This window comes from Eschscholzia californica, unplaced genomic scaffold (genome assembly GCF_041429995.1).
Source record: "Eschscholzia californica isolate CP2 unplaced genomic scaffold, dmEscCali1.0.p SCAF_1, whole genome shotgun sequence".
NCBI lineage: Eukaryota > Viridiplantae > Streptophyta > Magnoliopsida > Ranunculales > Papaveraceae > Eschscholzia > Eschscholzia californica.
In genome coordinates this window covers 8,615,421-8,640,086 of record NW_028238198.1, presented here as the reverse complement: position 1 = coordinate 8,640,086, position 24,666 = coordinate 8,615,421, and the positions used below count along the sequence as shown (strand labels likewise).

Genomic DNA, 24,666 nt, shown 5'->3' with positions numbered 1-24,666 from the left:
ATTTATTGGAGCACCTCAAATACATTTAGTCACTTTCTTTTGTTAAAATATTTTGAATCCAAAAGATTAACAATTAGAATATGACTACAGCTCTACATGAATAGTTCCATAATCTCATAAAGGAGGACAGGAGAATTACTAAAATTATGAATTGATTATGGGTGTCAATGATAAAGATTTTCTATAATATGGTTTGACTTTTCCTCTTAACACCAGTGGGTGTAAGGTTTACCTTCAAAGTTGGTAAGTGTGTTACCCCTTTGATTTATTATTTGGGTTATGTCCATTGGTCCTGTCAAGAGTAAAGAGTGACACAAGTTTAGGGCGTAGCTCTATGTATTTACAGTAACGTTGAAATGACTTCTTTAGTGTTTTTCAATTTGTTGACTAAAAAGTTAAATTTAAACTTCGATTTTACCCCTTTATCTTTCTCCTTCTTTATTTTTACTTCAGTCTTTTATATGCTTACGTGTTTGCAATATTCTCTGAGGAATGTAGAGAACAGAGAGGGAATAGAGAGAGGAGAGAGAGAGAGAGAGAGAAAGAGAAGTGAGGAAGAAATGTTACCGGAATTTATGGTGGAGGTCGTCGGAGTTCATGATAAAAGTGTGAGAGGAAGAAGAAGGAGGAAGTTAGAAATATTAAGTGTTTGGAGGAAACAAAAAACCTTTTATTTCCACCCCAAAATTTTGGACCCGAACATTCCTTTATTTCCCCAAATAACCGACCTTTTTAAAAGGCATTCCTATTCCCTTAGAAAGGAAAGAGCCAGCCATTTAACACTTCCAAGATACCCCATTAGATCTTCCTTTTTGAATTTTAGTGGGCAACCCAAAATTCTCTTTTTATTCTTTTATAGGCACTTCCAAATTTGTAAGCTTTTGATCAGTAAAATAACCATAAAATTTAAACCCTCTGTAAAGTGCTAGCACTTACAAGTTCTATTTCTCACTTAGGGGCTACTATGGGTTGCAAGGTTGAGTCCCAAAATGATGTTAGTAGTGATGATTCTCTATATTTCTCTGATAAAAAAATTAAGGGTTGAAGGGATGTACCAGTTTATGCTAATAGTAGCAACAAATGTACAACGAATCAGTGACAGGATATGGAATATGAATCTTCAGCCAACGGTGACATTCATTTCTGTCCAACCATTATTCCGACTGAATCACAATCTGGGTTGAATCCTGACCAGGGTAAGAATCTATAGTCACAATTCACAAAATCATTTTTTTATCTATAGTATAGTGGTTCTATTCAGTTTCATATACTTTTAGGTTTTATTGTTATGTATTGTAAATCATTTAGCCATTTGGTAGCTTTTCTCCTTTCAATTTCAATTTTGCTAGCCTAGTAATAGAAGAGCTCAAACAGTATTTCATGAGGCCAGAGTTTCATAAACAAACTCAGTAGGTAATAATTCCTCACTAAAATATGATTATGCTAGGTGTTATATTAACTAAACCAGTAATCTGAGTTGTTAATTCCTACTCAAATCGTTATAAACCGAAAAATAACATGAACACCAACTTTTCTTGTTTGAGATAAATGCACTTTGGTCATTTTAGATTTGTAAGGGTTAGAGCATCTCCGACCCAACACTCAAACTTAGAGGGTCACAGACGAGTTTAAGGAATTTTACGGAAAAAAAAAATCGATCAATCTACTTGAAATTCGACATGGGTGAAGTTATTTTAAATATCTTCAAGACTATGACTCCATTTTTCTTGAATCCATGATTTGAAAAGTCTCAAACCAAGTTGGTAACCACTCAAAATAAAAGATTGGTAGACAAAGATCCTAAATTTAAGTAGAAGCTAATATGGAGCCAAAAGTGAGAGTTGGTCCACTCTATTGGTGCCAAAAAGAATTATTCTCTTGTTTTTTTTAACAGAACAATCATGAATCATCTGTTTTTGAGTTCTATAAGAATTTTCATGTTATCCAAAAATAAAACCATCATCACCACAATCATACATATATCATCAATCACCATTATCATAATCATCTTCATCACCCTCCTAATACATTAAAAGAAAAAGAAAGAACATTTGTCTGTCCAAGAAAGGACCATTATAACAAAATCAATCTATTGAACTAGCTTGATTAATAAGGAGAGAGAGAGAGAGAGAGTTTCAACAATGTTTCAGATCCCATTAATTACAAAACTAAACAACCCTAAATAAGCTCTAAAACCCTCTTAATATCTTGCTTGAAATTTCAAAAATTAGAAATCAAGCTTCTTACAAAAACAAAACATTCATGGCTCTGTTCCTTGATAAACAGACAAAAGGGTGAATAAAATTGAAAAATCAAAATAAAACCTAGATTCTAACTACTTGAACAAACATAAATGGTGGGTGATTCACTGATTCTCCATTGTAGTAGCTAAATTTTACTAACCTAAGAAGAAGAAATAAGACCTAACAGAGGAAACCAGAGTCACCATTGTCGAAATTAAGCGCATAACTGAAAGGATCATAATTGAAGCTCAACCTCTGTTTTGAACGATTCTTCATTTGTCTTTTAATCTCTGCTCGAACCCTCCAGTATAAACTCCTAAACCTCTTCTTGCCATTATCAAACACTGTACTTGGATCAAAGTATACCCCAATTACTGCCATTTCTAGAGAGAGAAAGTATGAACACAAAGACTATAAATTAGAGAGATAGAAACAAAAACAAGAAATGGGTATTCCTCAGAATGGCTGTAAATACAAAATTGGAGTTCAAATTTGTAGAGAGAGTGAATAGAAGTAGAGAGAGAAAGCTCTGTAAACCCTCGAGAAGAAGGTAAAAAGCAAGAAATGGGTAATGTTCAGAATGGTTGAAAAGACGAATTACAGTTGGAATATATACCAAAAATGATGAGAGAGAGTGAGAGAAAGAGAGTGAGGGTAACTTGTTAAACAAGGCGATGTGATGCTTTAAGGGATACTACTGTTTAAGACTGGCAGCTTTACTGTGTTCTGTTTTTGATGTCGTCTTTTCTAGGGTTTATTAATACAGAGTACGGGTCTTCTTCCATTAAAACAAGGAAAGATGGGGAAGAGTCTCTTTTGATGAAACCTTTCATTGGACACTTTTTTCTCTCTCTCTCTCTCTCTCTCTTAAAAAGAAAATAACAATAAAGAAAGAAAGAATTTCTCTTCTGATGTTTCACTGTTTTGATTTGATTACCTTTTAGATTAGGATACTGGTTCTACTGTACTTTTTACTCTCTACTCTCTTTAAACAAATAGACACAGGGTGGTATTAAATCTTGGGGAGTGTCATCTGTAGTGAACAAATGATCATTTAACAATCTCAACAAAAAAAAATGATCATTTAACAAGTGGATTGTCCACTATGTTAACTGAATGTGATTTCAACAAAAAAAAAAACTGAATGTGACTATGCAAACTAGAATTTGTCCTTGGTGCAGACTAGCCTTTCCGGCTGCTAATGTTATGGTTCACTTTAACACACCTAGACCTCACGGTTTTAAAAAGCTTCACTAGGGAAGGGTGCTTAACCTCTTAAGAGAAGCATCACACTCCATCTCACCATCAATTTGGGATTGACTTTACAACACACCTTCCGAAGACCACATCATAGTAGAGGAATCTTGTTGATAACGTGTTATAGGATGGTGCAGACCAGCCTTCTAGGTTGTCTGGTGATACTGCCCGCTTTGGCACACCTGGGCCTCATGGTTTTAAAAAGCCTCACTAGGGAAGGGTTAACCTCTTAAGAGGAGCACCACACTCCATATCTCACCACAATGTGGGATTGACTTTACTACGGAATTTTACTTTTCCATTTTAAGTCTTTTTCAACAATTTGGATTTTCTCATATTTCCTCAAACATATTGGTGAGATACATAGGGATCGAGAAGATCACATCTGGTCCATCAAAAATGTGCAAAGATTGTCGGCCGACGACTTTCTATTCGAATGTGAAGAAGAAGTTAATGATGAACACTTTCAAGGTGGACATTGTCTCTCACTGTACTTGTCAATTTATTTGACCAAATATTGAGTAAAAATAGATTGTCTATTACAAGTGCAAGCATTGTCTATAAAACTTTCTTGGAGAATTTTAAGCCTCCCTATTAATGTTAATGCTTTTACTCTCTTTCTATGTCCATTTAGTTTGGTTTTCACATAAAAAAAAGGGTAAAAAAATGAATTGTTCTGATTTTTCTTTTTCTTTCGTTTGTTTAAATATCTTTCAATTTTTGTTTATTCTATGGTGGTTTGTTTCTAAATATTTTGTTTTCTCTATCGGTTATTATCAAACTTTGTCTAATTTCCAATTAAGACATGCTTCATTTTAAACTTTTTCTAAGATCTATGTTTTATTTTTATTTTTGACATGGACTCCCCAAGCCGTTATTTTCAATCTGATACATTTATCGTGTGAAATTAGATCATTAGTTGAATAAGCCTTAAAACCACTATTATGAAAGATATTCTGGACCCTAATGGTAATTTATACATTTATTTTAATTATACTCTTCCACAAGAGTCATAATGAATTTCATTTCGATTGGAATTCGAGTTTGTGAACTTTAGGTTTTCGGAGTACATGCACAACCAATCGCCAAAGTAAAAAAGATGTAAAGACCAATAAAAAATCATATAATGAATGACTTTAAACAATAGAAAGATAATTTTAAATATTATAAATTTTAACTTTCTAAACTATCTTTCGATCCTAAAAGAACTAAAATATCCGTTCGACAAATAACATTCTTTTTTTTTTGACAAATAACATATATATATATATATATAATAAAACAATTAAATTCACCTTTAAAATCCTTTTTTTTTTTTTGTTGAACCACCTTTAAAATCCTATCTTCCAAAACTATTCATATGATATGATTTTTCCCTGGCCTTTTACCTTATGAGTGGGTCGATCCTAAACCATGGTTGGAAGTTCACATGATGAAGATAAGGTCATTTAAGTCATATTTGGGGAGGGTAGTAGTTCCCACATGATATGTGTGTGTAGAGATCTCCCACGATAAAATCTGAAGGGCAAAAGTGGATTTGGCGTGGAATTGACGAGGAGGACCAGTACTTAAGTAACATCGGGTAACTCAAATTCCTTCTTTTGAAGTCTTGTGCCTATCTCTCTCTCTCTCTCGAGCCGAATTAAAAAAAAGGGCAGGCCCTTAGACAGAGATTTTGTCTTTCCTCGACTATTGCGCCCCGCTGAATCAGACATGCGGCGACAATTGGTAAATCAATTGAAAAGTCGTTTTCCTATTATTGGCCCCTTCCCTCTATGAGGTTTACCAATTTGACCCTAATAGACTGAGTGTCTCTATCTATAGACCTCCTCCCCCCTTTTTATTATTTATGGCCCATCTCACTCTTAACTTCCCAGACACAGGTGCAGTTTGAGAGAAGTCCTAATGAACCTAATCGGTGTTGGACTTGAACGACACAAACTCAATGAAGTTCGAGTGTCATCGGACCATTCAGTGCGAGACTCACGAAAAGTGTTAATAGAGGAGCAACTAAACAAACAAAATGAAAGAGCCATTATAGAGATTACCTCTCTATTACTAACAGATTTGAGAGATCCAATATTTTAATAGAGATGGCTATTATCTCAACCCAGGAGGGTATTGACTATTGAGTCAAAAAATAAGCCTAACTTGGGACCTGTCGGACAATGTTGTCGTGTCGAGTTACATATGTATTTTGCTGTGGGGAAAAAATGTGGAGTAAATGTGACTCAAATTTTAGTTTCATTGTTTCACAAACAAGTACTTCATAGTAATTTCAACAAAAAAAAAAAAGTACTTCATAGTAATTCACACCAGCAACTATTTTGAAGTTTTAATATGAGCAGTTGAATGAGATTAACCAATAGGTAATAGAAAATGATTGTTTGGGTCACAAAATTATTAGTAATAACTAAAAAAGCATGTAACTTTTTATATTAACTAGAAGTTGTTAATATGTTATGGGCAATGATTCATTCAATTTAAAATAATATTGATAATTATCAATGAGGTCATTTTTTATTCTTTTAGTTCCCAAACTACCCTTACAAATTAGAACTCACTTTCTCTCTCAAAAATCGAGATTGTTTTTAGGGTTTTATTTTACTCCTTTATCTTCTTCTTCACTGTTTCTACTTCAATTCTTCTTCGTGTTCTCTGAATCTTCTTCTTCGAATCGTCCTCTTTTCGATTCCACTTCTTCTTGGTCGAAAAATCTTCTTTTGTCAATCAGTCGAAAACTGAGATCTGAGCCTCTAACACAAATCCTTTTCAGATTTAAGCAACAATGTAGAATTTATGGCAGTAACTAGGGCATTTTATGAAGTCCGATAGAAGATTTCTCTGTAGTTGGTGATTCAATCTTCTTCTATTTCATCTTATAGACACGATTTGTCTGTGGTTGGTGACTCAATTAGTTTCACTGAAGGATTTGGGTGATTAGTAGATGATTCATGGGGTTTTAAGCAAACAGTCCGGTTTATAGTTTTTGGAATGGTTAGCATCACGGATAAACTCTCTTTTGGGAATTAATTCACTCTCCATATCTTTTATTTGTTCCATTAGTCTCTTGTATCTGAATTGGATCCAATAGGCTAACAACCCCATGTGAGGAAGTATGAACTAAATGAGAGCTATTGATTTCTATTTTTTTTTTGTTGATTTCTTTTATTAATTCACAAGGCTGATGTTCATATCAACAGCCCAATGTATTTCACTTATAATGGTGCTGTTAAAGTATGTTGACATATTGCAGTTGCTTCATCACGACTCTAAAAGGCTTTGTTCTTAACTTCATCTTTCTAATTTAGTGTCTTCCTGAATGCAATAATATAATGGATCTCTTAATTATAATTTAAAACTGACTAATTTAGTGTGTATTTATATGCAATTATAACTAGACATATTTCAAGATTATAGTAATAGAGTTAATAATAACTGACTAGTTCCTGATCCATATTTGTCAAAACACCAATTGGTTTTGTTGTTGCAAGTTCAGCACTGGCTAAAGGGCGGAACATTGCCACTTATAATTGGATTGGTGGTTGCAGGAGGTAGTGTACTACTGGTCCGCATTGATGATGGACCAAATGTGTCGAATTGTGGAAAACATGCGTTGGGGATCACGCTGATTCACTGGAGATAGAGGAAGAGGTGTTGATGGCAGCGATTGTGGTGGTACACTACTAATCCTGATGAATGATGAACCAAACGGAAAATGGGTCAAATGTAACTACTATTTTGTGTTGGCATATAAGTACTTTTCAGTGATGATGGGCTGAATGAGCCAAATGTGATGATGCATCTCTTTTTAGATGGACATGAAATTTCTTATTCTTCTAACTCGTATTGTTTTGTGCTTCATGAGTTTTATATGATGAACGATGAAATAAATTCTAAACTCAAGATTTCGTAGATACATGCTCCTAGTTTATATTTTATTTGCAAATCGAGTCTGCAAGATATGCAACTTAAGATTATATTCTGTAAAGCTTGCAAATCATGTTTGCAGTTTACATTATGCAAACACATGTTTGCAGTTTACATTATGCAAACATACGTTTGCAGAACAGATTGTTGTAAACGCGTTTGCATGCGTTTGCATAACAGATTGTTGCAAGCGCGTTTGCATAAAAACGTAAAGGAAAAAAGCGACGTTTTTTTCTAGGTTTTTTTTTTTGAAAAAAAATATTCAAAGTGGATCTTGTTAGAAAGCTAATGAAAAATCATTTCTTAATATATAATTTTTATAGAAATCCGACATCTCAAACAAAAGTTATATTGATTTAAAATTTAAAGAAAAATAAAAGAATTTAGTTACACAAAATGACAAAAAAGGGTATTTTAGTATTTGCACACTTTTTGACCTGAATAATAATTTTCAAATGTTTGGTGCTTTTCTACTCATTTTCAATATTATTTTGACCTTTCTAGAAATTACCTCAATAGGTAATGGATTTGTACTTCAAGATTTAAAAATGGGAGCCGCTAAAGGCGTCGACGAAATTGGCCACCGGGTGTCTGTTGGCCCCGAGTACGTGCTGGGTTAAGCACCCCAACGCCCCTTTTCATTGTTCTTCTTCTTCTTCTTCTTCTACTTATTTTGGAATATATAAAACTCCAAAATAAGTAATCCAAAACATCACACCCTAAAACACAAATCATATTCAGATCTAATCAAATTAGATCTTTTTTTTGTTGAACTACCTAATCAAATTAGATCTAATATTGAACATTCAAATTAGGCTAGAACTAGTCTTCAAGCAAAGTTCGGGTTGAATATGATAGCAACCCCAAAACAAGTAAGATAATAACTCGAACTGGCCAGTCTGAGAGTTTCGCAATGGTCAATCCGATCTCTTTCTCTGCGTCTCGGACTGGTCAGTCTGAGACCTTTTAGAGTGGTCCGAGTCCGAACTCTTGCTTTGGTTATTGAACGGGTCGATCCATGTCCTTTTATCATCGGGTTACAATAGATGTTTGGGTCAAGGTCAATCTCCTCCCGCGAGTGCTAACAACAATTTTCAGGTGCCTTTAGCCGCTTCCTTTATAAATACGTATCTTACTTTCTCAAAAACAAGGTAACAGGGTAACGAGATTGACCTGACCAAGCAAATAAGATAGAATCTTTCAACAAAAAAAAAAAAAGCAAATAAGATAGAAAAAAAAAAAAGAAAAAAAAAAAGAAGCCAAAGGGAAGTTAGAAACTCATGAATCATCTTGGATTTTTTTTATTGTGACGAGGCCACACAAGCTAAAGGCCGGAGGAGGGGCTTTTCACAAAAGTAATAAGGAAATTGAAGTAGTTGGCAAGTGTATGAAAGGAAAGTTTTAAAAGCGCTCCCTATAGTATTGAGGGCCCCTTCTTCACTCACAAAATCTGTTAACCACATCAGGCGCCTTTAAAACTACCCATATGAAATGATAAGGCCACTGTGTCATGGCCCATCGGATCAAATCATGAGGTCCTAAGATCAGATCCTCATAGAAGCTATTCTCTGATGTTTACAATTAAGTTAAAAATAAAATGAAAGTAGGAATGTGGAATAGCTTTAAGTTGTAAGGGTCTTTATGTAATTTTTAAAGTCGAAGATTAACCGCAATGGCAATGCTCATGTGTTTAAAGGTCCCAAGGATTAAAGCCATAAATCAAATGAGCCAGGTCTAGAAAGTCAAGTTTGGAGTGGGCAAGAAATGCATTAGCGTATTTTTGCGGTGGAAAAAGTTTATCCGCTTTGATGCAACAACTCCGTTGTATTAGTTACATATTTATTTGTTACTTTAGGCAATTTATAAAGTACATATTATAATAAATTTGTCGGGCTTTAGGTCTCTTTCATATTGTCGGGCTTTAGACCTCTTTCATTATGGTTTGGGTTAGGCAGTTATCGTGCTCATCACATCTTCATGATCCAACTCAATGCCATGTAACGATTAACATAAATCATAGTCGATTTCTCAAAAAAAAAAAAAATTTTGTTATGTGAGCACCTTTGTTTGATGGCAAATAACAATGCCAATTAAATCCGAATGAGGAGATAATGATCGTAGAGATTGAGTTTGGATTTTGGATGACAAAATGGGTAATCGAAAGAACAAAAGCATCAAGGAAGATTTGAAAATACCATATTCGTCTCGGAGATGGAGAGATGGAGAGAGAAGGATAAAGAGATGACAGTGAAGAAGCGCGATAAAGGGTGACAATTCTTATCGCCAACGTGAGAGTCCGGCTTGCACCCACCCGTAATCCAACAGAAGTTTGGTCGACCCACTTTTTTTTCTCTTTAACATCAATTTTTCTTTGTCTAATATTTCTCTCATCAACCATGACAAAATAAAAGAAACTGACAAAAGATTAGAAAGGGCAAAACTGGAAATCAAAGTCATAAAAAATGCTGGCAAGAATATGGCATATGGGAGCTGAATATCATCAGGGACCATTTTGGTGAATTAGTTATATATAGGGGGTCAAAATGAAATTAACCTAGGTTTTGTTGGGAAGACGGTGGGCTTTTCTGGATTTCCCTCTTCCGCTTTCCCAACGTGTGAACTCTTGTTTGTATCGTCAGCCAAAAAGACTCTCCGATTCCCCTCCAATTCTTCAATTCCGTTATTTCTTCATCATCTTACTAGGGTTTATAATAAGTTCATCACATACCCAAATCAGAGATCTTTCAGAAATGTTCAGTTTTTAGGTTGGTGATCAGTTGATCAGTAGCCCTAATTCTGTCTTCCAGGTTTGAACTCTACCACTTAAAGGTTAAAACTTTCAACAAGTTTCATCATGTTTTGCTTATTAATCTTCTTCGATTGCCTCATTGGAGTTTAATAAGCTGTATCCTACCTTAATATATAGTGCGATTGTTCTGATTTATGAATTACTATTGTTTCTAGGGTTTTTTTTTCTTGATTTTTAACTCCCAAAGTAACTTCAGCAATATCATTCATTTTTCGCACGTCTGTTCTTTTTGTTTCCTCTTTTGATGAGTTTAATGGATAATGTTGTACCATTGCATTTGTTGGTATGTTAATCCTGATCAAATAATGGTGCATGTGTGTCTGTGTGATATGGAGCATTTTCATTCATTTATAGTATGAATTATTGTATTCATTTGATTGTTGTCATCAATTTTCCATGGAAGATTCGAGTTCATCTGTAAGGAGTCACTCAATCCCAATTTGTTGTCTGGATTCTTATCAATTTAGTTTCCATGAAAATTAGCTAACCGTACATGTTCATTCGGGGTAATAGGTGGGGTTGAATTTATGAGGTGGTTACTACCCTATTTCAGAAATAAATATCTAAAGGGTGTTTATCTCGTTACTTAGTGACAGATGTCATAGCTTGAAATGCAGCAAATATGTCCAACGGTCCAAGCATTGTGTGGATGGGGATTCTTGGGGCTGGGGCTCAGTTGAGAAGGACGATGGGTTCTAAGAGGATTGACGGGAGGACATTTAGAAAGGATAGGAGGAGAACTCATAATTGAGCACACACAGATCCGCCCATGTACACACGCGTGCACAGGCAAACATACACAAAGGCACTCATGTGCCACCTGTTGGACACATTTTTAATAGGACAGCATCAATCTATGTTACATAGCAAACCATAACTCTCTTCTTGCCGTTATTCGGCCAGGTCAAACTGCTTAGACATTATTGTTCTAACCATTCCATTTGTCTACGATCCAAGAATGACCGAGTATTGCATGGTCCGATATCAGCTTGGCAATGATATATGATACCCTGTGATTACAGCTCACAGCTATGACAATTTGTATGGCCTAGAGTTGTTTGCCCGTTAATGGGTACTGAACTACTCTTTGAATGCATTATTAATCTTCTTTTCTTACACATTGGGGTGACATAAATGGTTTTGTTGCTTGTTGCTCCAGTTTGGATTTGATTTGATAAAGTAGATTTCTCACCAATGTGGATACGCTGTTTTAATAGTTGCCTCTCTGTGGAAGTTTTCTTCATGAGCTCTTCACTTCTACGCAAAAAATTCTCTCTATATTGAGAGTATGGTTATACAGCTTGGTATTTAGATGCTACAAAAACTTGGTGAGTGCGATGCCTTGATTTCTGGCAGCTCTTAAAAAGTTCGACGTGTCTTTTCTGAAAAAATAGATTTTTTTTCTCCTGCTCAGATTGCAACAAGACCTGTGGATTATAATTGTTAAGTTATTGCTGGCCTGGAAGTTCATTCAAGAGCTATGGGTCCAACGGACCGCATAGATTTAACTTCGTCAGATAGTGACAGTGATACAGAAGTTGGTACAGGAAAGAAAACAGCGGTACCTGTTAGACATCTTCCATCATGGGCATCTACATCTAGTTCGAATTCAAAAGGTGAAAGCTGATATTTTGTTTTAAAGGACATCTTTTAATGTTCCGTATAAGTTGTATGTGCTCTGAGAGACTGAGCGTTTGCTTAAACATTGCAGGTTACGGTCTATCACCTAAAAATGTTCCATTGCCTAATAGATCACCGGCATCTATGAAAATATCTACCAATCACAATTACCTTTCACCGGTCAAATTGCAGCGCCATCCAAGTTATGGTGAGAAGGAAAAGACTATGAACCAGCACACTGCCATGATAGATCCGAATAGTCCAACAGGTAATAGGTTTGATCGACCCACCAAGTAACCTTTTCAGTCCTATCGATCATAATGCAACATTTGACTCCAAACTTGCTAATTCGCGTGGCACAGATTTCAGAAAGTTGTTTCAGGAAACTGTAAGGGCTATTCCACTTCCATTTCATCTACCTGTACCAACTTCAAAGTCTAAAGCTTCTTATGAGAACGGAAGTAGCAGTAGGATGCTGGATACTAATGGGAAATCAAATCACTCTGCGGCAGCAAATATCATTGACAATAAGGTTTACGTTAGAGATCATTTAGGGAAGCAACATCATGATAATGATGATGATGATGTCATTGTGTATAAACATAGTGGAAGTAGAGTCTTACCTACATCTTTGACACATGGGAAGTCTGTGCCAAATTCACAGTTGGCTATTGTTGGTGATATGGCACATCATTCAGGTGCAGAAGATAGGCAAGCGGACAAGGAAAATGACGAGAGACTAATTTTTCAGGCAGCATTGCAGGTATTTAATTCATCCTTCTTATAATTTAGGAAATAGGTTGATCTGGAAACACAATATATTGTTCTCATCAATTATTGTAAATTACAATAATATAAGCTTGTGTTTAATAGCAACGTCTTTCTATTTTCCCCCCTTGACATTTTTGTGTGCGAGTATGAAACCATATCCAATGTGTTAAAGATTACTGGAGTATTATTTATCCCAATTCCATGTATTTGAAGTTGTTAACCGACTGTGAACACTCAACCTTTTTTGAACAAATACGAAAACAGCTATTGTGGCGAAACTGATCCCGTGGAATTGAAATTTCAAGCATAAAACAGCCTAATTGTAATGTCAAATGAGTCTTTTTGTTCTTGACAACTGACAAGAAAAGAATGTAGTAGGTAAGAAATCTCAAATAGTTTGTTTTGTTGGTAGAAATTTGAATGCATAGAATGAATTACACACGAAACTGAGTGGTTAAGAATTTCTTAACTACAGTCTTAATTTTAGTACTACTGAGTGAGCGATGCTGTTTTCTTTTGTACCACCATTCTCCAATTAGGAAGGAACGCATTCTAAGAATTTTTTTGTTGTTGTCTCGTAGGATCTTTCCCAGCCGAAAAGGGAGGCTACCCTGCCAGATGGTATTTTGTCAGTACCTCTTCTAAAACACCAGGTTTATTTACTATACCTTGTAATCTATGACTCATTAATTCCTTGTTCTTCAGCTATTCATGCTTGTATTGTTTTAACTTGCAGAAAATTGGGTTAGCGTGGATGGTTCAGAAGGAGACAAATAGTCTGCAATGTTTAGGTGGAATTCTAGCGGATGATCAGGTTACTTGTTTGGAGTTGTCTAAGTTTTTATTTCGCATATGGTACATTACTTGGATCGTTACTTAACATTCTAGCAAGCTTCATCGTGCTATTATCTAACAGGGCCTTGGTAAGACTGTGTCAATGATTGCCCTCATACAAATGCAGAGGCATCTGCAGACGAATTCAAAGCAGAAAGGTGCAGATACTGTAAAAACTGAAGCCTTGAATTTGGATGACGATGATGATGATATTTCTCAATTGGAGAAGAATATATTAGATTCCGATGATCTTAAAATGGTTGAGGAGGTAAATACTACTGCACCTGCCTTCTCTAGTAGGAGACCAGCAGCAGGTACACTGGTTGTGTGCCCAGCAACTATTGTTCGCCAGTGGGCCCGGGAACTGTCTGAAAAGGTCACTATAAAAGGAAAGCTTTCTGTTTTAATCTATCACGGAGGTAATAGAACGAAGGATCCTAATGAGCTGGCTAAATATGATGTGGTTCTCACTACATATTCAATTGTAACTAATGAAGTTCCAAAGCAACCTCTAGTTGACGATGATGATGAAGATGCCAAAAATGGGGAAAGAGATGGATCTTCTGAATTTTCTGTCAATAAGAAACGGAAAAGGATGGGTACTGCAGGAAAGAAAGGAAAGAAGGATAGGAACGGAATGAATGGTTCTACTGATTGCAATGCTGGTGCACTTGCACAGGTTGGTTGGTTTAGGGTGATACTAGATGAGGCTCAGACTATAAAAAACCACAGGACACAAGTGGCTAGAGCATGTTGTGGTCTTCGAGCCAAAAGAAGGTGGTGCTTATCTGGCACTCCAATACAAAATTCAGTTGATGATCTTTTTAGCTACTTTAGATTTCTGAAGTACGACCCATATTCTGTCTACAAGTCTTTTCTTACGTCGATAAAGTGCCCAATACAAAGGAATTCAAGCAATGGTTACAAAAAGCTTCAAGCAGTTCTGAAGACTATAATGCTACGTCGTACGAAAGGTAAGTGTCATGTTGCTTTGTGGAGATCATCCAAATACCTACAAATTAATCCAAGTGTTGTCCTTGTTTGCCGTTACTACTTTTCCATAGGTTGTGCTAATCATTTATCTTTAGGAAACCTAGCTTTTATTGATACATGATACATCCACAAGACAAAGAATGAAAAAAAGTTAGGACGATACGTAGGTATGTAAAAGCCCCCAAAGAAAAGAAAGAATATACTCGCAAAGTAATGTATCTCAGTTAGACACAGGAGCATGAAAATCAAAATTTGTTATGTCTTTATATCTGGAAGTCCATAACGTAGTTCCTTTATTTAAATCCTGAAGGCCGAAGGGTTGCTTCCACAGAGTCCATCCAATCTTCAAAATAATGTTCATTGTTTCCACAAATTCCAATTAATGACATATTGACATATAGCAATTTAGACTGACGGTCTGAGACCTGCTGGTGCATTTCCAATAGAGGATAATTATCTGACGTCGAAGTAGAAGGTGCCCAAGCATAATCAAACGGAACCTCAAAATCTCTCTACACTGAAGAAGAACAGTACTTGGGTTAGGCAATACTTTGCGTAGGTTCTACTGATGCTCGGCTGTCCATGATATGTAGGTTAAGATTAAGTTCTCCTAGACTCCTAGATTGGACTGAGTTAGGTTAGTTTCCTGTACCAAAGATTGATCATTTTATTCTGTCCTGATTCAAGGGAGGACTATCTATATTGTTGCCCATGCCAATTTATCATACATCACCCTTTGTTACAATTAATTTGGGTATCCCTGGTGGCAGTTTGTGGCAATATTTCTTCACGCCTATGTCATCTTAGGTTATCATGGTACCTGCAATTTTGTTTTCTTTTTCTCACCGAATAATAATGAAACATGTCTTTCTTATTTAGGAAGAACATATGAGGTAATATTAGACTGGGCTTGTATTCATATTGTAGTCTATTTGTTGGTTCATTCCAATTGTTCCTCCGCTTGCTGATTATCATCAGCTGTTTTTATATAGGAACTGTGATTAATGGGGTGCCGATTATTGATTTACCACCAAAGATTGTAAACTTGAAGAAGATTGAATTCTCTAGCGAGGAGCGAGACTTCTATTCCAAGCTAGAATCAGATTCACGCAAGCAGTTTAAGGTACTCTTCATACTTGTGCTGTGTTTCATTTTTAGGTATTAAGTAGGATTGGCATGTAAAGGAGAGGAGCATTTGGACGAAGTGATTGGTAAATGGATTAATGTTGAACTAACTTCAAATTTAAGTTTTGGCATGCGGAGGAATTGAAATTACATATCTCAAGAACCAGAGATTTCGAAACAAGCCCAATTTTCGTTGGTCTTGGTTAAAAAAATGTCTTTAAGGCTTGGGCTCCCTGTGCCAACCATGCAAAATATGCAAACCCATGAAATCTTCTGTAGTACTTGGGAACTTACGCAAACCATAGTAACCTTACATAGGGATCTGAAGCCTTATTTATTTATTTGTTTATTTTTAATTTTTTATTGAGTTAATGAAAGAACTCCAAATGGCCACCAAGTAGCTACTGAAGGACTAATCCCAACTCTGCCCATTAAATCCCTCGTAGCCAAATCCGCTTACCAAAGTCATCTAAGCAAACAAGCAGTTAGGTTTTTGACAGAATGGGCCACTTGTGTGATATGCCATTTGCTAATTGCTATTATACCCTGAAATGAAATTTTGCTGTAGAAGCCTAGCATTTACTTCTTCAGACTTATGCAAGGTTCCTGTATTGAACAGGACAGGAATGTATATTGTTCTCGCAGATGTGAGCTCGGAGTCGGATTCATATATGATTGATAGCTTTTTCTTCGTTATAGCTTTTTCCAGAGAGAACTCTAAAGATAATTCTGCAAAAGTGCTTATTTTTTTTGAAACTTTGAATGAAGCAAAAGTGCTTGGTAAATTAGAGCGTAAAGCAATTACTCCCGAAGTAGTTTAGTAGAACAGGAGAACACTTCTTTGTGGAGTGTGGTTCCTAAGAAGCCCGGAGACTTTCAAATGCTACAAAAATGCATGCTAGCCCTAAATTATTTTCTTTCATCCTCCGACCTCCATATGACCTCGTTATCTCGATATATATCCCCCTATATGCCAATTTTCTCCGATTGTTCTTGATTTCCTTGGATATTCTGATTTGGTTATTTTGCTTTTGTATCTATGCTTATTATAATGATTCTCTTTCTAGAAATTTTTTGGAGCAATTTAGATCATCATTACGTAGACTCCGTACTTATATTCTTGGGATACTTTCATTCTATTAATTGTGTACTGGAATCCTAGTCTTTCTCCAATACAGCTGATCATTTTTAACTCAGTTAAGATATAGGATTGCATTATTTCTCGATGCTCAAACATTCTTTTCGCCCAAGTGTATCTGTTGGAATTAGGATTTCGCTCCAAGTTTAACTTATGTTAAGATTATGCTAGTTCATCTCTAAGAACACATTACGTGGTGTAACTCTCTGTTGCAGGCATATGCTGCAGCTGGCACACTGAGTCAGAATTATGCAAGTATCCTGTTAATGATTTTGCGCCTTCGTCAGGCATGTGATCACCCTTTCTTAGTTAAAGGGTATCATTCTGCATCTGTTGGTGAAGTTTCCCTGGAGGTGGCAAGAAAGCTTCCTCGGGAAGTGCTTTTTGATTTACTCAACAAATTTGAAACTTCTTCAGCTATTTGTGCTATATGCAGTGTAAGGTTTTAATCCTCAAGTGCAAGTTCGTCTTTTTTAATTTGGTCAATATGAATTAGAATTTTTGGTGGAGACAACCAGAGGATTCTTTGTATGGAATATTAGAATTTAGAATAGTAGATATCTTTTATCGTTATATTCATGTCATTCATTCCTCTTCGGTTATGTATAATGATCTTTTCTGTAGGACCCACCAGAGGATGCCGTCGTTACAATATGTCGTCATGTCTTCTGCTATCAATGTGTTTCTGAATATTTAACTGGTGATGAAAATTTATGCCCTGCTCTTCAATGCAAAGAACAACTCAGTGCGGATGTTGTTTTCTCCAAAGCCACCATCACAAGTGTTATTTCTGATGAGCTTAGTGGGACTACCACAAGTGTGTCTGAAGTTGCTGAAAATGCCATAGCTCTCCCGAATATGTACGGGTCTTGCAAAATCAGAGCTGCCATAGAATTCCTAGAGAAGCATTGCAAGCTAAAAACTGCAGATCAAACCTTCGAGGGACATAATGGAATATCTCATCTTTTTGAAGACGAATATTTTGAGAGTGGGAATGGTGATACTACCACTGCTACACATTCAATGGAAAACAAGGAGACTCAAACTAAAGGACCAGAAAAAGCTATTGTATTTTCCCAATGGACTAGTATGCTTGACTTGGTTGAGACTGCATTAAATCATTCTTTAATACAATATAGGCGACTTGATGGAAGAATGAGCCTCCCTGCAAGAGACAAAGGTGTGAAAGATTTCAACAGCGATCCAGAGGTTTGTTTGATTCCTTCGTTAAAATACGAATTTGATAATTGTCTCTAATTTTGGTTTATTGGCGCCAGCGTATGCTCTCTAGTTGGTGTTCTGTTCTTACATATGCTCTCTATTTGGTGTTGCAGTCTTACATCTACACTTATTGGTGGACTAATCATATTGGTTGCAGGTTACTGTTATGCTAATGTCACTAAAAGCTGGAAACCTTGGTTTAAACATGGTAGCTGCTTGTCATGTTATTCTCCTTGATCTCTGGTGGAACCCAACTACAGAAGATCAGGCTGTTGATCGAGCTCATCGAATTGGGCAGACTCGTCCTGTTACAGTAACAAGATTTACCGTCAAAGACACAATAGAAGACCGTATACTAGCTCTCCAGGTATGACTTGTTATTTGATGCAGCTCTGATATATTCCATTGGTTGGAACTGTTTCTTGTTGGTTTTATTACTCCGGAGGACGACGATGATTTAAGGATGTAGTTACGGAGAGGATAATGGAAGAGACTTAGGAGATTATCTGTAGGATCTAGATTTGGAGAAGAAAGTTGGACTGCGTAATTTAGCGAGTGTGAAAATCTAATGGTCAACCCAGAGAAAAACTTTACGAGGATTTTATTGTTTATTCTCTCACTTACTTTATACATGTCCAATGAGTGAAAGTGTATCTCTTGAATGTATGAACGGGTGCAAGATTTTTCACATCTTTGGCACGATTTTGCAGGAGGAAAAGAGAAAAATGGTTGCATCTGCTTTTGGAGAAGATAAAACGGGTGGCACAGCAACTCGGCTTACTGTAGAGGATCTTAGATATCTTTTCATGGTTTGAGAATACAAGCATTTCCCGTCTCCGTACTTTGTAAGAGGCCAGATCGTCTGTCTGACTCCATTTTTCTCCAAGCGGAAGGGAGAGGAGCGTAATTTTTGCTAGAAGATTTGACTTGGGATAGAAGCAGAGAGGAACATAATAGCATCTCAGTTTTAAGAGCTTTCCTTTTGTGTAAAATGGCTCTACTATTTATTAGGTTGAATAGCAATATAGAAATCTGTTAGGACATTTTGGATAATAGGTTGTAGATATATCTATTGTTATATTTAGGGTTTCAGTCACAAATACAGCTTATGAGATCAGTAATAGTTGGTCGTGTCTCTCTGCTCTTTTAAACTAGACTCTTCGCTTGAAGTTGGATCTAAATTTGGTAATCCTTCAAACCTGTATACATAACTTGCTATATGGCCTTGCGTATTACTACCGTGTCTTTTATTTTCGATAGTTTTGAACTCTTGATTCATCTGGTTTATAACTGCCGATCTGCTCGAATATATCAGTGGGCTTTTTTCAAGCTTGCTGGGCAGGCATTTATCCAACTGGCCCACTCCAAAAAAGTGTCATTGACTGTTATCAGACAGATAACAGATTCAAGCTTTAGATTTTCTCCAAAAGTGAAGGTATAACATGCCAAACCTAGCCCACACTCTGACGGTTCATGTTAAAAGGCCAAATTTGAATCGTCTTTGATACTTTGTTGCTCATTAACACATCTTTCACTTTAGAAACACTTTGACAGACAACAACAAAAATGAAACTTTTGACCCAAAAAGACCAACGGAGTGAAGACCAACAGAGAGAGGCTTGAGCTGGTAAAGAACATCTTAGTAACCCTATCTGGTCACAAGAGCCCTCCGGGGCACACTCAGCATGCTTAGAACTTCAAATGGGCGGGCCATGGGGGCCGAAAGAGATAAATTTCATACTTAGAACTTCAAAATGGGCCGGCCATGGGCCCCAAACAAACTTTATTGCAGTCTTAAGAATAGGTCACTATGGAGCCATAGAGGTCTTGGCAATTAAGGATCAGTGGTGCTAGTGGCCCACAACGGAAGCGCATAAACAGATTAGGTTGCAGTCTCACAGGCTAAAATCCTACTGATACTACACAAATGCACCTCTTGAGAAAAGCTCAGGGTAGAGGGTGGTACGCACCTTTTTTTTTTTTTGAGAAAATCGTTACGGGTGTTTGTCGGGCCAAAAGTTGTGACTTTAGAAGGTTGTATACAATGCATATAGTTACCCACTTACCCTATTGCTGGATTCATGTTTATGTGCCCTAAATTGTCAATTAACCATTCATTATGCATACTAGCTACTAGGGCATTGAAATGATATTTTCCAAACTTTGACCCTATCTACCCCTTCACTTTTTTTTTTTCATTTATTTCTAATTATGTTCCGACTTCTTTTTGACACTTTACTTCATTATTAATCAAAACCATGACATAGTTTCCATTTTGAGTACTACTCATTTCATAGATTCTCTTCTCAGTGTGGCCATCATGAATTGGCAAGTGCTCTGAAAAATTTGTTAGGGTTTTGAATGTTAAGATGTGACTACAAAGGTAAAAAGACAACACAAGAGAAAAGTAAAAGAAAAGAAGAAAAGGTGAAAGGAGGAAGACATGAATATGTATATCCCTAATGATCCTATTTCTCAAGCATTAGGGTATATTTTGCTTTCATTGATTCCCATGTTTTTATCCATTTTTATCCTATCAACTTTAACTTTTGTGAGCATACATTTAAGGCCTTGTTTTCTTGATAGACTTAAGAGAATAGGTTGGACACTTGGACTATCCAACAATTTAATAAAATCAATCGCGATTATGAGAGGTATATTATGTTTGAATCTTATGTCTACTTCAGATACCTTCGTGAGATGCGTCCACAAAGTAGAAAATGAATTATCTGTTTTTTTTTTGAGGAAAGCTTAATACATATATAAAAGAAGGTTACACAGTACACCCAAATCAACCAGCGAAAAGGGTTAAAACGTAACACCAGTCTAATCATGGAACTAAATACGAAATCCGCCAAAATCAAGGGGGTGGATTATCAGCGAAAATGAATTATCTGTTGATTAGTCACACATTAGTTGGATATAGGAGTCAGACTGTCAGAGCACATAACTCAAACACTACGGAATTTTTGTTTATATTTCAAAAGAATGTCATAATATATCCTCTTTCTTCTTCTTTTAACTTCGAAAAATGTGAAGGGGAAAAACAATTTTACCTTTGTAAAAGACATTGTTTGAATGAATCCCACTTTTGTTCTTGAATGTTTGTACATATACCCTATTAGTGGCTTCACTCTGACTTCCATTATGGTTGCTTCCCTTGCTCATGAGTCTGCCACTCAATGGCTTTAGAGTGAATGAGAGGGCCAAAAGTTGTGGCCTAATGTGTCAGGTCACACCCATTCAAATACCTACAAAAAGCCCTATTATTCCCATCCATTTTAGGGGTAAATAGGTCATTGAATTCTTCCAATTTACTCTATTTTTTTCACAAGCTTCTATTTCTAATGATATGTGTTTCTTTGATAACACCATAAATGATAAATCTACCAAACATAATATACTATTCAATACCAATATTTACATTTTTATTGCTTATAACTAAAGTTTCATACTTCGAACATCAATATCTTATTTTCTTTCTCCGAACCATTAACAGATACATTTTTTTGTTGCAAAACTAACAGATACATTTACGCTCACTCTATTACTATATATAAATATATACTTAAAAATAGCTAACAAAATTCACATCTTAAAATCGACGAAAATATTATACTTAGCAAGTATTGGGCCCAAATCCAACAAACCCATTTGCTCCATCAATGGATATTTGGATTCCTTCTTGTTGGATGTTCCCTATTATCCCAGGCCCAGAAGTTGGAGCAAAAGCTAAACAAAATGTTCCCATTTGATCCACCGGAATTAGAAAATTTCTTGCCGGAAGAGTTAGCACCGGCCCACTCGAGAAGTAAAATGACACTGTCGGCACTCGAACAACTGCAAAATCAAATAGGTTATAACAAGTATCGAATATCGATACGGGAGATGTTCGAGGTAGGTTTCTTGTGCTAGCGACAAACGAGTCTCTTAGCGCCTCATAAGCTTGAGACGGAAGCCTAGTAACTGCAGTACCCGTGTCCATGATGACGCCCCCGCTTCCTGAGTCAGAGAGTTGAAAAACATTGGAAGGTACTGGAATTCGGGTGCCTCCAACTCCAAGTCCAGTAAGGCCCACATAATAGAAACTGGGGAGCCATGGGTTATGAATGAGTGGGATCCACACAGCTCCAACCGGCATGGCGCGTCGCCCAAACACCATGGACCCATCAGAACCGCTTCCACGACTCACTAGGCAGTAACCGAAAGCACCACCAGTCTGACCACCGAGTTGTCCGACAAAAGACATTGAGCCACCACCTAGACCTAGTAGACCAGCTGCCCCAACAAACATACCTTGGTTCTTATGACCACACCCGATTGCCACGTTGCGAACCACGGTTCGTCCAAAAGTAAGTGTCTCAAGGGCTAGGGTTCCTTTCGTATATGACCCATCACCATATGACACCTCGTAACGACACCGGCCAGCATGGCAACCACCTTTCTCTAAACGGTCACAAACACTAGATTCACATGCTACACCAGCAAATGAAGCTGAGCTAGCCGGGTTAAAAACAGGGTCAGTTTGGTGGTAACATTGAGTACAAGGTTGGCATTGAACCCATACTATATCACTCCCTGAATCAATCACCATGTATTGACTTCTTGGTGGACTTCCAACACCAATTCTCACAAAATATTCTCCACTTCCTTGATCCATACCAGAAACCACCTCTGACCCAAAATCTTCCACCTGATAATTAGCTTCATCATTGGTGGTTATTCCGGTGGCTCTTGAGAGACGGCGGTTTAGGCCAATAACGCGTCTAACGTCTCGTTTCATGCGTTCTTGAAACCGGATTTGGTGATTAGAATGGTTTTTCCCAGGTGAAATTACATCTCTATGAACTAACTTTAACTTCCACTTGTTTTTATGAGCTCCTTTGTCATGGATGGTTTTTGATAGTTCTTGATAATTGCTTACTGTGGAAGGGTGGATTTTCGTGTTAGCTATTGTTTCTTTTATGTTCACTAGCTGAAAATCTGAATTATGTAAGGTGGTTGTAGAAGAAATGCTGGTGGTGGTGGTGGAGGAGGGAGTGGTGGTGGTGGTGGAGGAGGGAGTGGTGGTGGTGGTGGAACCAATTAGAATGTTTCCTAGAACTATCACCACAAAGACTAGAACTTTTAAGGCTACCATATTGTTTTCGTGTACTGGTCTTTGCACTTGTGTTATGATAGGATGGGTGGTATTTATGGGTGATGATTTTGGAGAGAGAGAGAGAGATGATTAGTGATGATGGGTTGTCTGTTTTTGTATTTTGATATAAATTTTGATTGGGTTTAGAGATATATAAAGAGATGTTTTAATGTGATATTTACTTTTTGGATTATTTGCCAAATAGCCCCAACTTTGTGACCAGCTTCTTGCCTAGCTGCCTACTTTATCCAAAATACGCAGATGGTCCCCTTTTCGAGTTATCGTTATAACTCCGTTAACTAGTCATCACTCTCTCTCCTCCATCTCATCACCCCTCTCTCTACCACCTCATCATCTTCACCGGCGAAGATCGCCGACCGGCCAAATTTCCCGCGGGCGACCTTCAATTTTTTTTCTCTCTCCTTTCTCTAAAAAAAAATTTTTTTTGCAAAATTTCTCTCATCTCTCTCACTCTCTAAACACTTCGCCGGAGTGTTTAGAGAAAGAGAGAAATGTTTTTTTTAGAGAAAGAGGTGAGAAAAAAAAATTTGAAGGTCGCCGACCGGAAATTTGACCGGCTGGCGACCTTCGTCGGTGAAGACGACGATGTGGCGTGATAGATGATGTGGCAGAGAGAGGTGATGAGATGGAGGAGAGAGAGGTGATGACTAGTTAACGGTGTTATAACGATAACTCAGAAGGAGGCCATCTGAATATTTTTGATAAAATAGGGGGTCAGGCAGGAAACTGGTCACAAAGTTGGGGACTATTTGAGAAACAACTCTTACTTTTTTTTTTTTATGAGAAAGAAATAGGGGTAAGTAAAGACAAGTTAAAACAATCTTATTTCTATTCAATGACTCTGATTAGTTCCTTGAGTTAAGTGGAGATTCAAAAAGGTAAATAGACAATTATTATTGATTATTTCTGCAAAGGTACCTAGGGTTTCTTTAGCCTTTCCATTCCATTCAAATTAATACCTTCTTACCATAAAGTTGTTTTAGGGTTTAAATATATATATATATTATTATTAAAGATGTTAGTTAGAAAATCAATCTCCCTTTTCTTTTATGAGCACACCAAAAGAAAAAGCAATAATCTACTTATACCTCTCAACTCTTGACTTGTACAAATGCATTCATGCATGTACATACATAATTATATAATATATACTATGTTTATGAAAACAATATTTTATGATAATGGGGAGGTACCAATGTACCATGTCTTTCATTACCATTGTCCATTGGTAGTAATAAAAATAAATTGAAATAGACAAATTAAGCAACTTATGTCTTATATTAAATCTTCCTCAATGTATGTAAGATTGAGTTAGCTAGAATAATCTAATACATGTTGTGGAAGGAGTAGGTGATCAATTTATTAGTGCAGACGTAAATCCCACTTCTTAAGGTTTCATCTAGTTTGAGAAATGATAAGTGTACATATTTTTTTAACTTAATTTGTGATTTGCTGACTCGCTTTACTAAGATAATGGTTTAGAGTGGAGTGAGAATTTCTTTTCTTGAAAGTGTTAGTCAGCTACTTACAAATTAAATAAAATTTGTTTTGTGCATATAACATT

The 24,666-nt window shown here is 36.5% G+C and overlaps 2 protein-coding genes and 1 long non-coding RNA gene across 4 annotated transcripts; 2 read left to right on the top strand and 1 right to left on the bottom strand.

The window, feature by feature from the left end:
* Positions 1-6,081: 6,081 nt before the first annotated feature.
* Positions 6,082-7,415, top strand: LOC147563852 (uncharacterized). Its single transcript, XR_015225452.1, has 2 exons — positions 6,082-6,497; positions 7,052-7,415. It is a non-coding gene; the product is annotated as an uncharacterized LOC147563852 (long non-coding RNA).
* Positions 7,416-9,913: 2,498 nt separating this feature from the next.
* LOC147563851 (helicase-like transcription factor CHR28) lies at positions 9,914-19,176 on the top strand. Of its 2 annotated transcripts, none has more exons than XM_086641281.1 (13): positions 9,914-10,237; positions 11,457-11,567; positions 11,654-11,855; positions 11,951-12,127; positions 12,222-12,622; positions 13,212-13,283; positions 13,367-13,444; positions 13,547-14,438; positions 15,450-15,580; positions 16,936-17,157; positions 17,345-17,929; positions 18,099-18,308; positions 18,652-19,176. In XM_086641281.1, exons 3-13 carry the CDS (start codon positions 11,720-11,722, stop codon positions 18,754-18,756), a joined length of 3,009 nt encoding a protein of 1,002 aa, XP_086497407.1. In that variant the 5' UTR covers positions 9,914-10,237; positions 11,457-11,567; positions 11,654-11,719; the 3' UTR covers positions 18,757-19,176. The 2 variants fall into 2 exon arrangements, with proteins under 2 accessions (XP_086497407.1, XP_086497413.1); XM_086641287.1 differs by having other exon boundaries at positions 9,928-10,237; positions 11,399-11,567.
* A 2,143-nt stretch (positions 19,177-21,319) lies between these two features.
* Positions 21,320-23,203, bottom strand: LOC147563850 (Eukaryotic aspartyl protease family protein). The gene has a single exon (XM_086641150.1). The coding sequence runs from the start codon at positions 23,079-23,081 to the stop codon at positions 21,561-21,563; it is 1,521 nt and encodes a 506-aa protein (XP_086497276.1). The 5' UTR covers positions 23,082-23,203; the 3' UTR covers positions 21,320-21,560.
* Between the last annotated feature and the right edge of the window lie 1,463 nt (positions 23,204-24,666).